The sequence below is a fragment of the Vanrija albida genome (assembly GCF_041260175.1).
Source record: "Vanrija albida strain AlHP1 chromosome Unknown contig_5, whole genome shotgun sequence".
In the NCBI taxonomy this organism is placed as follows: domain Eukaryota; kingdom Fungi; phylum Basidiomycota; class Tremellomycetes; order Trichosporonales; family Trichosporonaceae; genus Vanrija; species Vanrija albida.
Window position 1 is genome coordinate 1,282,832 of NW_027191424.1, and position 13,000 is coordinate 1,295,831.

At 65.9% G+C, this 13,000-nt stretch overlaps 7 protein-coding genes across 7 annotated transcripts; 3 read left to right on the forward strand and 4 right to left on the reverse strand.

Moving 5' to 3' along the window:
- Window positions 1–793: 793 nt before the first annotated feature.
- On the reverse strand, window positions 794–1,369 carry Q8F55_006608 (uncharacterized protein; the record flags this gene model as incomplete). The annotated part of the gene is made up of 2 exons (XM_069355065.1): window positions 794–1,062; window positions 1,099–1,369. The coding sequence occupies 2 exons, from the start codon at window positions 1,367–1,369 to the stop codon at window positions 794–796; spliced, it is 540 nt and encodes a 179-aa protein (XP_069207136.1).
- A 249-nt stretch (window positions 1,370–1,618) lies between these two features.
- On the reverse strand, window positions 1,619–2,064 carry Q8F55_006609 (uncharacterized protein; the record flags this gene model as incomplete). Its single annotated transcript, XM_069355066.1, has 2 exons — window positions 1,619–1,917; window positions 1,950–2,064. 2 exons carry the CDS (start codon window positions 2,062–2,064, stop codon window positions 1,619–1,621), a joined length of 414 nt encoding a protein of 137 aa, XP_069207137.1.
- Window positions 2,065–2,454: 390 nt separating this feature from the next.
- Q8F55_006610 (uncharacterized protein) lies at window positions 2,455–4,077 on the reverse strand (the record flags this gene model as incomplete). Its single annotated transcript, XM_069355067.1, has 1 exon — window positions 2,455–4,077. The coding sequence occupies one exon, from the start codon at window positions 4,075–4,077 to the stop codon at window positions 2,455–2,457; it is 1,623 nt and encodes a 540-aa protein (XP_069207138.1).
- Window positions 4,078–5,150: 1,073 nt separating this feature from the next.
- Window positions 5,151–5,879, forward strand: Q8F55_006611 (uncharacterized protein; the record flags this gene model as incomplete). The annotated part of the gene is made up of 1 exon (XM_069355068.1): window positions 5,151–5,879. One exon carries the CDS (start codon window positions 5,151–5,153, stop codon window positions 5,877–5,879), a length of 729 nt encoding a protein of 242 aa, XP_069207139.1.
- Window positions 5,880–6,249: 370 nt separating this feature from the next.
- Window positions 6,250–8,097, forward strand: ITR1 (myo-inositol transporter itr1; the record flags this gene model as incomplete). The annotated part of the gene is made up of 3 exons (XM_069355069.1): window positions 6,250–6,539; window positions 6,573–7,947; window positions 7,996–8,097. The coding sequence occupies 3 exons, from the start codon at window positions 6,250–6,252 to the stop codon at window positions 8,095–8,097; spliced, it is 1,767 nt and encodes a 588-aa protein (XP_069207140.1).
- A 44-nt stretch (window positions 8,098–8,141) lies between these two features.
- PRP21 (SF3a splicing factor complex subunit) lies at window positions 8,142–10,453 on the reverse strand (the record flags this gene model as incomplete). The annotated part of the gene is made up of 3 exons (XM_069355070.1): window positions 8,142–9,193; window positions 9,230–10,225; window positions 10,264–10,453. The coding sequence occupies 3 exons, from the start codon at window positions 10,451–10,453 to the stop codon at window positions 8,142–8,144; spliced, it is 2,238 nt and encodes a 745-aa protein (XP_069207141.1).
- A 436-nt stretch (window positions 10,454–10,889) lies between these two features.
- Q8F55_006614 (uncharacterized protein) lies at window positions 10,890–12,811 on the forward strand (the record flags this gene model as incomplete). The annotated part of the gene is made up of 6 exons (XM_069355071.1): window positions 10,890–11,123; window positions 11,164–11,798; window positions 11,837–12,262; window positions 12,301–12,424; window positions 12,460–12,576; window positions 12,617–12,811. The coding sequence occupies 6 exons, from the start codon at window positions 10,890–10,892 to the stop codon at window positions 12,809–12,811; spliced, it is 1,731 nt and encodes a 576-aa protein (XP_069207142.1).
- Between the last annotated feature and the right edge of the window lie 189 nt (window positions 12,812–13,000).

Sequence of the window (13,000 nt, forward strand, 5' to 3'; positions counted from 1 at the left end):
CCCTCCCAGATCTGTGTGTGTGCCAGTCGCCAGGCGCCAATCTCCCCTCGACGTGACACGCCAGAAGCAAGCCATCGCGCTTCTCACACACTGACACTCCACTGTCAATCCAGATTTCAATCCACTCGCCGTCTGTCGTCGCTCCAGCCCCTCCGCTTTTAGCACACGCCAAGGCGGGGCAGTGCAACGAGGGGCGCGGGCGTCAGGGCTGCCGGCACGGCACGGCACGACGGCGTCGAGTCGAGGAATGGCCGGGGCCGCTGAGTGGGAGTGGCGCAGCTGGGCGGCGTGCTGCCTGCCTGCTCACTGCTCGATTTTCGGCCGGTCTCGTCGCAGCACCAGTCTCGTCTCGCTTGTTGTTGTTGCTCGTCACGGTGTTTCGCATCTCGACTTGCGCGCCGCGTTGCCCGCTCGCTGTTTGAGCCACCGCGCCTTTGGCGCCACAGGGACTGGTCGCCGACGCCACTCTGTGCGCATTGACCATTCATCCGCAGACGGCGGGCAATCCGCAGCACGCGCGACGCGCGACGCGCGACGACGACGGCGCGACGACTAACCTCCAGCCTCCTCTGTTGCAAGCACCACCCACCCACGTTGCTCCCCTCCTCGACCTGGCCCGTCTCTACCACTCGGCCCTCCACTCTGCCCGCATCACGCACAGCGCCAGCCATCACCCGCCATCGCCCGTCCTTGCCGATCGACTGGGGCCCACTCTCACACTCACACTCATTCACTCACACCAGGTTCATACTGATCACTTATTGTCCTCTATGCACAGCGTCCACTCCCACTCTCACACCCACACAGCAGCGCACACAACGACAGCCAGGGCCGCGGCGGCCGCAGCCGACGACGACGGCCAGACCGACGCACGCGCGCCGCTCTTCTTGGACGGCTCAGCAATGAGCGACGGGACGGGCGACGGGCTCGCAGCGACCGTGCTGGTCGTCGTGGTCGAGGCCGGGGCCGAGCTCGTCGGGCTGGCGACGGCCGGGGGGAGAGAAGGGCGGACGACGGTGAAGGACGGGTTCGTGTTGATGGTGCCAGGAGGAAGGTTGAGGCCTGAGGTCAGTATCATCGCTCAAGAGGGCAGCTCACCGATCGTGGTGGCGTTAAAGTCGGGGCCAAGGACGGCGGGGACGACGCCGGAGTCGACGGCCTTGCCGTTGACGTCGATCGTGGAGTCGGGGATGTCGGCGGCGGCTTCGGCAGGCGTGGTGTCGGTGGTGTCGGTGGTGTCGGCGCTGTCGGCGCTGCTGTCCTGGCGCTTGGCGAGGCCTGCCTGCGAGCGGGCGTCGTAAGGGGCAGCGCAGGCGACGAGGGCGAGGGCGACGAGGACGATCGCGATGAACTTGGCGAGGGCGGGCATGTTGCTGATCGTTGGCGGGGTTGGAGTGGACCGCGGCCCGGGCGTCCGCCTAAATACCTCACAGGCCGCCCCCTCCCGACGCGGCTCTCGGCGGAACGGGCAGCCAGGGCGGTGTGAGAAGTGAGTGGCTGGGACGAGCACCGCCGGCGGGCAGCCGTGTGGACGCGAGACCGGAGCGCGTGCACACACTCCGACAGAAGATTATACTGCATCGGTTCCCAAGCCAAGTATGCCAAGTGTGTGTGCGTCCTAGATCGCGATGACGGCGGCCAGCGCGACGAGGAGCACGAGCGCCGCGGGGCGGAGCGCGTCCGCGGCGTTCTTGGCGCTGGGTGTGGCCGAGCTCTTCGGCTGGCTGGCGCCGGCGCTGGCGCTGGACGACGAGGCCGACGACGGCCAGGCGTCGGTCGTCGTTATGAGGACGGCGGTCGGGAAGCTGTCGATCGTCTTTATGGTGATGAATGTCTGGTTGGCCGCCGCCGTCGCGTTGGCGGACAGCACGGGCGGCAGCGTGTGGTGTACGCCGGCGCCGGGGACGACGTACGTGCCTTGTGTCAGCGGGTGCGGGCTCGCCACCCACCCGTCGTGGAGAAGTTGAAGCCGGGCCCCTGGACGTCGGGCACGATGCCGCTGTCTACCGTGGCTGCGGGGGCGGCGGCGGCGAGGGGGACGAGGAGGAGGACGGCGGGGAGCATGGTGGCGGGGGTTGGGGGCGTAGGAGGCGTGCGGCTGGATTATGAGTGCGTTGCGAGCAAGCGCGATGGTGGCGAGTGCCCGCCGCGGGCACGCTCGGGGCGCGGGCTGCGCTCGATGCCGCGGCCTGAGCATTCTTCGCTCGTTTTGGGGTGCTGCTGAGGTTGTGGCCGTGCTCGGCGGTGGTGGGTGCGGGTGTCGTCACATGGTCGTTTGTGGCGGCAGCGAGTTGCCACAGACGCCGTCACGGCAGTGGTGCCACTCCTGTACTCCTGTCGTGTGCCACTGCCAGCCCCAACGCACAACTCATACACTGCATCCAGACTGCTGACTACAAGCCACGCTACCACAACCCGCGCTACCACAACCCACGCTACCACAACCCACGCCACCTAGCTCCGCTCAAACGACGGGTATCCCGCCTCGGCCTCCTCGTTGCACTTGGTGCGGTAGGTGCCCACGCCGCCAATGTACGAGAGCAGGCGGCGCGGCTTGCCTGGCACATTAGAGCCCATGTACCAGCTGTCTGTCTTTGTCACGAGGGTCGCGTTGGCGATCGCGTCGTGGTGCTCGACCCAGGCGTCCTCGCCGGCCTGCGTCGGCTCGATCGTGCTCTTGCCCTCCTTCTTCAGGCTCTCGATCGCGCCAGTGATCCACTCGGTCTGCTGCTGCAGGCACGTCGTCATGTTGCACAGCGCCGCACTCGGCGCGAGCGGCACGGCCGTCGTCAGCAGGTTCGGATACCCGTGCTTGCCGAGGCCCATGGTCGTGCGAATGTCCTTGTTCCACTCGTCGTGCAGGCTGCGGCCGCCGCGGCCACGCACGTCGATGCTCGAGAGCGCGCCAGAGCCCGCGTCGAACCCCGTCGCCATGATGACAATGTCGAGCTCGTACTCTGTCCCGTCTTTGAGCCGGAGTCCCTTCTCGGTGAAGGACACGATCGGGTTGTTCTTGACTGACACGGCGGTGACGTTGTCCCGGAGGTACACCTCGAGGTAGTTGCGCTCGAGGGGGACGCGGTGCGTGCCGAAGCCGTAGTCTTCAAACTTCGGGACGAGGACTTCGAGCAGGTGCGGGTCGTGCTTGAGCCGCTCCTTCATCTTGCCGGCGACGAACGCCGACACAGCCTCGGAGCACTCGGGGTCGGTGAAGATCTCGGGGAAGGTGGCGAGCCAGAACTTGAGCGACCCGTCGGCGTACGTGTTCTCCATGTGCTTTATGCGCTCCTCTGGGTCGGTGGTGATCCCCCAGGTCGTGGTAAAGTCGTGCTCGAACCCGGTAAACGTGTTGGGGATGCGCTCCTTGAGCTCGGCAAACCGGTCCTTGTACGCCTCGACCTCGGCCTCCCCCAGCGCCGGGTTCTTCATCGGCAGCGTGTACTGCGGCGTGCGGGCGAAGACGGTCATGTGGCCCGAGTCGGCAGCCATGGTCTGCACCACCTGGATGCCGGTCGCGCCGATGCCCACCACGCCGACGCGCTTGCCGCGCACGTCGACCCCGCCGGCCGGGTAGCGCGACGTGTAGACGACCTCGCCGCCAAACGCCTCCTTGTTGGGGAACAGGTCGGTGATGGGCGCGCTGAGCATGCCGCCGCACGACACGAAGAACTGGGCGTCGACGACGTCGCCGGCCGACGTCTTGACGAGCCACCGGGCCCGCCCCTCGTCGTAGTGCGCAGACGTGATGCGCGCGTTGAGCTTGATGTCCTTGCGCAGGTCGAGCGTGTCGGCCACGTAGTGCATCCACCGCTCGATCTCGGGCTGCCCGGGGAATTTCTCGCTCCACGTCCACCCCTTGTACAGGCTCTCGTCGAACAGGTACTGGTAGATGTGGCCCTCGGAGTCGAACCGCGCGCCAGGGTACCGGTTCCAGTACCACGTCCCGCCGACGTCGCCGCCTTGTTCGAAGACGCGCACCTTGTAGCCTGCCTTGCGGAGCTGGTAGAGCTGGTACAGGCCGGCGACGCCGGCGCCGAGGATGACCACGTCGAGCGTCTCGGTCGGGGTGCCGGTCATGGTGGCGGGGGAGTTGGGGGTGGGGGTGGGGTTGGGTGTGCGGTGTGCTGGGCGCTGGGTGCTGGGCTGGGTACTGCGCTGCGCTGCTAGCTGATCGCCTGGGAGAGGTCTCTGGAGGTCGCTGTCGCTCGCTTGGGCACCGCTGCCTCCCCCACCCACCACTTAAGTACCATGCGCGACGAGCGCGCCGAGCCACCTCGGCAACTGCCACTGCGGGCAACGCCACCGGCACCTCGCGGTTCGGCAGCGCTGCCAAGGTCAGCAGCCATCAACACAAGCGATGGGGATGTCGCGGCGCGCTCGAGGTCAGGTGCACGCGGCGTGCACTATCGCGAGCAGCAGTAACCGGTGAGTGTAAGCAGTAACCGGGAGTGGGGTAGTGGCCACTCCCCCCTAGGTCAGGCTTATCGCCTGGCTGCCTCGGTTTCCCGAGCGCGCATGCGGGGACCCAGAAAGAGCCGAGCGGGGTGTACCTGCAGACGTGACGCAAGCAAGCGAGATGGTCGATGGCAGGCAAGCGAGAGTCCGTCGAGGCGGGGGTCGGCTAGAGCGGTCGATGGCGGCTCATGTGACTCGGCCACTGTCCGGCGGCGAGGGAGGGTCAGCGTCGCGCGCGCACGCGCAGCACGCACGCACGTACGCTCGCGGTTGGTGAGATCGCTGCGCGAGAATGTGGCCGTGCCCCAAGAGTTGAGACAGTTACCGAGCACAAAGGCTAAGGCCAGAGGATGCTCGTGGCCGCACCTGTCGCCGCCGGCTCGGCTTGACCGGCACGGGTACGGCGGCAGTAGCAGTCGGCAGAGTGGACGCTGTATCCGAGTCGTGAGTTTACCGAGTTTGTCATCGTCGTTCGTTTCCAAGTCACGCTGCCTCGCTCGACACCTAGGCATCAGACAGAGTGAGTCTGCTGGGCGGCTGCTGCGAGTGCGAGGGGGGGTGCGCGCGCGACGGCGGCTGCGTGCGTCGACTGCTGCACGAGGTCGGCGGGCGCTCACCGCTGGGCACGTAGCCGGGCGCAACGACCCGCCCAGCACGTCCCCGGCCGGTGCCAGGACGCGGCTGACTCACAGACCATGAGCGCAGCCCCCAGCGGCGCGTCACCGCCCGCGCCCACGCCCAAGGTCCTCGCCTTCGACGTCTTCGGCACCGTCGTCGACTGGCACGGGAGCATTGCGGCCGAGGCCGAACGGCTACTACCCGGCGTCGACGGCGACGCGTTCGCGCTCGCCTGGCGCGACGGGTACCGGCCGGCGATGCGGCGCACGATGGAGGGCGGGCGCTTCCGCGTGCTCGACGAGCTGCACCTCGAGATCCTGCGCGAGATCGCGCCGCGCTTCGGCGTAACGCTCTCCCGAGAGCAGGAGGACGAGCTCAACAAGGCGTGGCACCGGCTCGAGCCGTGGCCCGACTCTGCGGCCGCGCTCGCGCGCCTCAAGACAAAGTTCATCATCACGCCGCTGAGCAACGGCGGGATCGGCCTCCTCACGCACATGGCCAAGCGCGCCAGCCTGCCGTGGGACGCGATCCTCTGCGCCGAGGTGTTCCAGGCGTACAAGCCCGCGCGCGAGGTCTACCGCGGTGTCGGGCGCGTGTTCGGCGTGCCCGACGCCGAGGTCATGATGGTTGCGACGCACCACGACGACCTCGACGCCGCGCAGGACGCCGGGCTGCAGACGGCGTACATTGCGCGGCCGCTCGAGTTTGGGGAGAAGCACACCGAGCTCAAGGACTCTGAGCCTAGATCGCGCCATCCGCTGCACTTTGACTCGATCCACGCGCTGGCAGATCACTTGGGGTGCTGAGGCCGCGGCGAGGGTGGCCGCGGGGAGGGGTGCAGATGTTGTTGTACAGTGGTGGAGGTGGAGGCGGGGGTGGGGCGTGGGCGGGCGCGCTGCGATGGGCTCCTCTGGGCTCCACGCAGCGTGCTGCACTCCGCGGCGCTGCAGAGCGCAGTCCGCAGCTATGCTATGCACAAGTGTTATGCGCCGACGCGCCGATGCACGGCCCCACCACGCAGCTCGCGCGACCCGCCCACGGCCACGCCCGCAGCCACCGATGACGCGCGCCGGAGCTGGGGCCGGAGCCGGCGTCAGCGCCGGTCGGTGGATGTACTCGTGACTCGGCCGACCTTACAACGAGCATCGCTCTCGATCGCTCTCCCCACCACCACCGATGCGACCGCCAGGCTCCGGACGAGGCGCGTATGCGCCGCTCCCGACCGCGCCGCTGTCCCCGCGGGCTGCTGCCGTCGGCGTCGCTGGCGCCGCTGGCGCCGCCGGCCCGTCGTCCCCTGCCTTCTCGCTCGCGAGCCGCACCTCGTCCGGCCGGCTCACGCCCAACGCGCTCGGGCTACACAACCCCGACGACGAGTTTTTCGGGGCCGACGAGGCGCCCGAGCACGACGACGACGACGACAAGGACGAGGTGGACGAGGCGGCCGTCGTCGTGCCGGGCGAGGACGAGTGGGTTACGGCCGCGATGTAGCTGACCCCCAGCATCACACCCTTCGTCTGGGCGCTTGTCTGCGCCGCGTCCCTCTCGGGCCTGCTGTTCGGGTACGACACCGGCGTGATCAGCGGCACGCTCGTGTCTATCCGGCGCGACCTGGGCCACGAGCTCGGCACGCGCGACAAGGAGCTCGTGACGAGCGCGACGACGCTCGGCGCCCTCCTCGGCGGGCTCGCGGCCGGCGCGCTGTCCGACTACACGGGGCGCAAGGGCGTGCTCGCGCTCGCCAACGCCGTCTTCATCACCGGCGCGCTGGCCCAGGCCGCGGCCCAAGCCCTCCCCCTCATGGTCGGGGGCCGCTTCGTCGTCGGCCTCGGCGTCGGGCTCGCGAGCTGCATCGCGCCGCTGTACATCGGCGAGCTGGCGCCCACGCGCCAGCGCGGCCGGCTCGTGACGATAAACGCCGTGGCGTGCACGCTCGGCCAGGTGCTCGCGTACGGCGTCGGCGCGGGCCTCGAGCGCACGCCCGGCGGCTGGCGCTGGATGGTCGGGCTGGGCGCCGTGCCCGCGCTCGTGCAGCTCGGCGCGCTGGTGTTCCTGCCCGAGAGCCCGCGCATCCTCCTCGTCCGCGGCGACGTGCCGGCCGTGCAGCGTGTGCTCGCGCGCGTCTACCCCCGCGCGAGCGCGCACGACCTCGAGCGCAAGAGCGCGATCATGGCCGCTGCCGTGCGCCAGGCGGTTCTGGTCGAGCACTCGACGACGTGGGCGCAGCGCGCGGCGAGCCTCGTGCGCGTCGGCGCCAACCGCCGCGCGCTGGTAATAGGGTGCGGGCTGCAGGCGCTCCAGCAGCTGTGCGGGTTCAACACGCTCATGTACTACTCTGCGTCGATTTTCGCCTTGCTCGGATTCAAGAACGCGACGGCGACGGGCATGGTCATCGCGCTCGTAAACTTTGCGTTCACGCTCGTGGCGCTGCGCATCATCGACCCCGTGGGCAGGCGCAGGACAATGCTCTACACCGTGCCCGTGATGGCCGTCGCGCTCGTCCTCGCCGCCGCCTTCTTCCACCAGCTCACCCTGCCCACTGGCGGCGTCCTCGTCCCGGGGCACGACTACCCCGCGTCCCTGACCACGCCCGTCCTCCTCGCCATGCTCCTCTTCGTCGCCGCCTACGCCACGGGCTGCGGCAACATCCCCTGGCAGCAGGGCGAGCTCTTCCGCCTCGACGTCCGCGGCATCGGCACGAGCGTGTGCACCACCACAAACTGGAGCTGCAACCTGCTCGTCGCGGCCACGTTCCTCAGCCTCATGGAGAGCGCGAGCCCCGCAGGCGCCTTCCTCCTCTACGCCGGCGCGTGTGCCGCCGGCTGGGTCTTCTGCTGGGCATTGTACCCCGAGACCAGTGGTCTCAGTCTCGAGGAGGTAAGCGCCGAGCGCCGAGTCTGCGACAGCTGCTGACGTCGCGCCCAGGTGTACGAGGTCTTTCAGGACGGGTTTGGAGTAGAGAAAAGCCAGGAAATGCGCGCAGCAAAGCTCGCACGCGCACACGAGGCACACCGCCGCGAGGCATAGCATGCTGCAAATGCTAATGCATACAAATACATCTCATCTAGCGCCTACTTCTTCCTCACGGCCATGACCACCATGTCCCCGTCGTCGAGATTGACGCTCGCCAGCGTCGCTCCGTTGCTCATCACCTTGCTGTTGTAGTCGATCCTCAAGCGCGAGATGGGCAGGTCGGCATCCAGCGCGCGCTTGATGCGCTCACGCAGCGTCGAGAAGAGCGTGTTGACATGAAGGTCGGGAATCGACACGATGCTCCCGTCCAGCTTCCACTCGGGCTTGTCGGGCATCGTCGGCAGCTGCACGCTCAACGTGATCGGGTCGGGGTGCAGGCTCATCCAGTCAAACTCCGAGTACAGCTGCCCAGCCGGCAGCTTGGCAACGCGTGGCCGCTTGAACGCCCGCTCCGAGTGGCCGTCATCGGGCGCAGAGCGCACCTGGCCCGCTTGTTGTTGTGGGGCGCCGCCAGACATCATGGCCTGGCGCGCGGGGTTGATGCTAGGGCCAGCCGACGCAGCTCCACCCTGCGCAGAGAAGTATGTTGGCTGCGGGCCAGACGACGGGCCAGTCGGGCCAGCCGAGATGGTCGTGCCCGTGCTCGCGCTCGGTGGCGCCTTCATGATCGGCTGCTGGGGTGCCTGCGCCTGGATTCCCGGGCCAACCTGAGGGCCAACAGTGTTGACCGGCTTGTCCGAGATGCCCATGGCCTCGTTGCGGCGTCGCGCCGCGTCCTCGGCGCTGTAGCGTGACTGGAAGGTCGTCTCGGCCGTCTTGGCAGAGTTGGTGTGACCGTCCCACACAATCTTCTCGCGGTCCTTGCGCTTCTGCTCGGCCTCGGCATCGCGGCGCGCCTTGAGCGCCTCGTCCGACTCGTCGCCGAACAAGTCGGTACGGTTGGTGGCCAGGTCCTTGAGCGACTTTGAGATGTCGGCACCGATCTGGAGCTGCTGCTGCTGTTGCCGCCTCTGTTCCAGGTCGCGCTTCTGGTCCTTCCATCGGGGGTCGAGCAGCTCGATACGAATGTGCTCCGAGAGCTCCGACTCGGGAATAGACTGTCCACAGTACGGGCACTTGGCCGTCGCGACGTTGCCACCTCGCTGAATGCCTGTGGTGTTAGCCAGATTCTTACACATCCGCCTACCCTTTGCAACGTAGTCCTTCTTGATCTTGAGACCCTTGGACTCGAGGGCTGCTCGCTGCACATCCCGTGCGCGCGCCTGCTCCTTCTCCTCCTTGATCCGCTGCAATCTCGCCTCCTCGTCGTCCTCGTCCTCCTCCATGTCGACCTCCTCGACATTGTCCGCGCCACCGGGCGCAGCCACGCCAGCTCCGGGCTCCTCCATAATCATCGCAGCCATGCGCTTCTCGGCCATGCTCATCACGCGCAGCTTGTCGACGTTGGTCGGAGGTGGCAGGTCGAGCTCCATGTCGGCCTGGGTGAACTCGATCGTCTCGACAGTCACAAAGTCCTGCCAGTCGATCTCGGCGAACACCTGGGCCTCCTCGTCCTTCTCCTTGGCCTTTTCGTCCTCCTTCTTCCGGCGTGCTCTTTCCCAGTCGGCGCGGAGTCGGCCCTCCTCGAGCGTCTTCCACTTGGCCTCCGGGTCGGCGTTGGCCTCGACGACGCTGGCGATCAGACCAGGAGGCGGGTGCATGATCTTTTGGTACGACTCGACCATTCGGTTGTAGTAGCCGAACATGGAGTGGGTCGGACGCAGGAAGTCGAACTGGTAGTTTCGACCCTCGCGAACACTGAGCGCCTCGAGGAAGGAGCGGCCGCGACGAGCGTGGAACAGGGCAGTTAGGCGGAGAATGTCGAGATCCTGGGCAGTTACGCCGGGCAGGTCGACCTTGAACTCCAATGCCTTGGGCTCGTAAACTGGTCCCTCGTCCTTGGGCTCGGCAGCAGCGGCTGGCGTGGCCGTACCGGGCGTGCCCGCCGGTGCGATGCCCTTGGCAATGTCCTCGGCCTCCTCGCGCTTGATTTCCACCATGTACCGGTAGTACTGGTGGTACGGGTCCTCGTCGTTCAAGAAGGCGAAGCGCGGGTCCGTCTTCTGCGACTCCTTGATCTTGTCCTCGAGCGCCTGAGGCTTGGACGTTTTCGAGACAGCAGTCGCGGTCTTGTCAATCATTTCTGGATCATCAGCTTCAATCTCACACGGCTCGACTCACTCCTCATCTCCGGGGGAGGGTAGATGATGCCGGCCTTGTACTTGTCCGACATTCGAGGCGGCCGGTACTCGCCAATGTCGTCGGTCTCCTCGACGGTGACGGCTTGCCTACCGGCCAGGCCGTTGGTCTTGAGGAGCTCATCCTCGCCAGCATATGTGTTGACCGGCCTGGGGAGGTTGAGCGCCGACATTGTGCGCGATGTTGTTGTTATCGAGATGTCAGAGCAAAGTTAGGTGGCGACCAAAGGTGGAGAAGCGCCCTCACCCAGGCTGGGCTCACCGTAGCGGGATTTTCTGGGAATCGCCGGGAGTGTGGCATCTGGACGCGATTGACTTCTCAGGGTCGCCCACGCCAGCCAGACTGTCCAGAGCGACCACTGCCCGTCCCGCCCATTGTTGATATCGTCGTCCACCACTGCCTGCTGCACACTCTGGATCGATCGTCCTTGTTGCCTTCTCTCAACTGTCACAACACACATCATGTCCCAGCCTCGCCAGAGGGCATCCATCGCCCCGCGGCCCTCACACGGCCCATCCGCCCTCTCCACTCGGCCACCAGGTGCGCCGGGCACTGTCAAGGCAGCGGCCTTTGGTGCCGCCAAACAAACAACTCCGAGCAAGCCCCACATGTCGACCCAGCAGCAACCATCCCCATACACTCTGATGCCACCACCCGCCCTTCCTGCGGCATCCTCGATGTCTTCTGCTTCGTCCTCTCGGCCCAGCCTCTCCCTGTCAGACGCCTCAGTCGACAGCGTGAGCCACCCCGGCCAGAGAGCCGACGAGAGAATCAAAACACCGCTCCAGGACATTACGGCACCCAACCGAGAGGATGTTGATGCCCAGTTTGACTCGCTTCTTGTAGGTCATCCCTTCCCGTCATGCCCACTGACGCCCTCAGGACATGCTTGAGGTTCCCTCCACCGTTCGCATCAAGTTCGGCACCGTCGCAAAGGATGTCAAGCAGTCGATCCTCGATTCGTCGTCCCAGTCCAACCCGGCCATCCTCGCATCGTTAGGCCTCCCCGTCCCGCAGACCCCGGAGAAGAAGGCCAAGAAGAAGGCTTCCACGCCGTTCCTGCGCAAGGCAAAGTCGTCGACTTCGCTTGTCCCAGACAGCCCACAGGGTACCAGGCGGTCCGGCGCCCCTCCGAAGACACTCAACGTCAACGGCGACGAGTTTGTTATCGTTGCCTCGCCCAAGATTGCTGCGCCTTCACCATCGCGCCACCCACCCCGGGGCTACAGCATCGATATCGGAAGACCAGGTGGCAGACCCGCCACCTCAAGACCCAACAGCTTGTTTGCGCCCCCGTCACCAAGCCCCAAGCTGCAGGCCACTGAGGGCCCCGATGCGATGGTGCACTGGCTCTCCAGCCACAAGGGCACGGACCTTGACATGGATGTCAACAGGGCAAAGAAGCTTCGTATGCTACTCCGCCACGAGACGACGGGATGGGTCGCGACGTTCCTCGAGGCTGGGGGATACAAGCTCATTCTGGACCGACTGCAGGACCTGCTTGACATCCAGTGGCGGTGGGTGGTTTCTGCATGGGGAGTTGCTGACACTGCAGTGAGGAGCAACACGACGACCAGATGCTCTACGAGCTCCTCAGATGTGTCAAGGCGCTCACCACGTCCGACGTGGGCAAGGCCGCGGTCCGTGCCGCGCACCCCCGTCCGTTCCCGGCGCTGTCTTCTCTGCTGTTCTCGGAGAAGAAGCCGGGCGACATTCCCTGCCGACAAATCATGGTCGAGCTGTTCATCTTCCACTTTGAACTGTTCCCCTCTCGGACAGCTGAAGCGCCGGGGAGCAGCGCCGTGCGGTTCGAGACATCGCCTGCCGACGTCGATGTCACCGAGTTCGTTCGCCAGCTGCTGATGCCCACCAAGGAGAACAAGGCGGCCGACTATCACGAGTTTGTGACTGTCGCCCACCGTCCTCGCATCTTCAAGGCTTGGGTGCAGGAGCTGAGTGACATTTGCCGTGACTACTTCTGGTGGGTCCGAAGCACACATAGCCTGCTGACCTGCGCAGGATCATGTGTCACGGAAACAACACGCTGTGGAACCTGGACCAGGTGGACGACAAGATCGTGGAGCGGCCTGTGGCGCCTGGTGGTGCCACTGGTGGTGTTGAATTTGAAGCTATGGGCTATGTCGTGAGTGCTTGAGGAGAGGCAGAAGCTCACACCAGACCATGCACTTCCGTCTGCTGAACGAGGTGTCGTCTCACCTCGCACACGAAGATGCCGGCGACGCCCAAAAGTTCCACACCGACCTCATTGCGTCCGGCCTTGACCGCATCCTTGTGGTAAGTACTCGGGCCCGCCAGCGTCCCCGCTGACCCACAGACCATGCGCAAGGCGTCGACAACATACTACCCGACCCTTCACCTCGAAATGGCTCGATACGTGGACCACCTCAAGCGCGCTTGTCCTGGCGACAAGATGCCGTACCTCATCAACAAGATGGTGGGGTCACCACCAGAAGAGTTCCGCAAGCACCGCTCGGCCGCAGAGTGGCTGCCGCGTAGCCAGTGGAAGTGAGACGGGCCGCGGGCTGCCCACCTATGACAATAACGATCGCAACGTACACACTATCGTGCAGCCTGCCACGAACGATCGCCTCTGCCCGATGATAGACATACCCCCCTTGTTCATTAGTTTAGTTATACCTTGTGAAACGATTCACGGCAAGAGTGCAGGATGTGACTGCATATGCGAATAGTGCTTTGC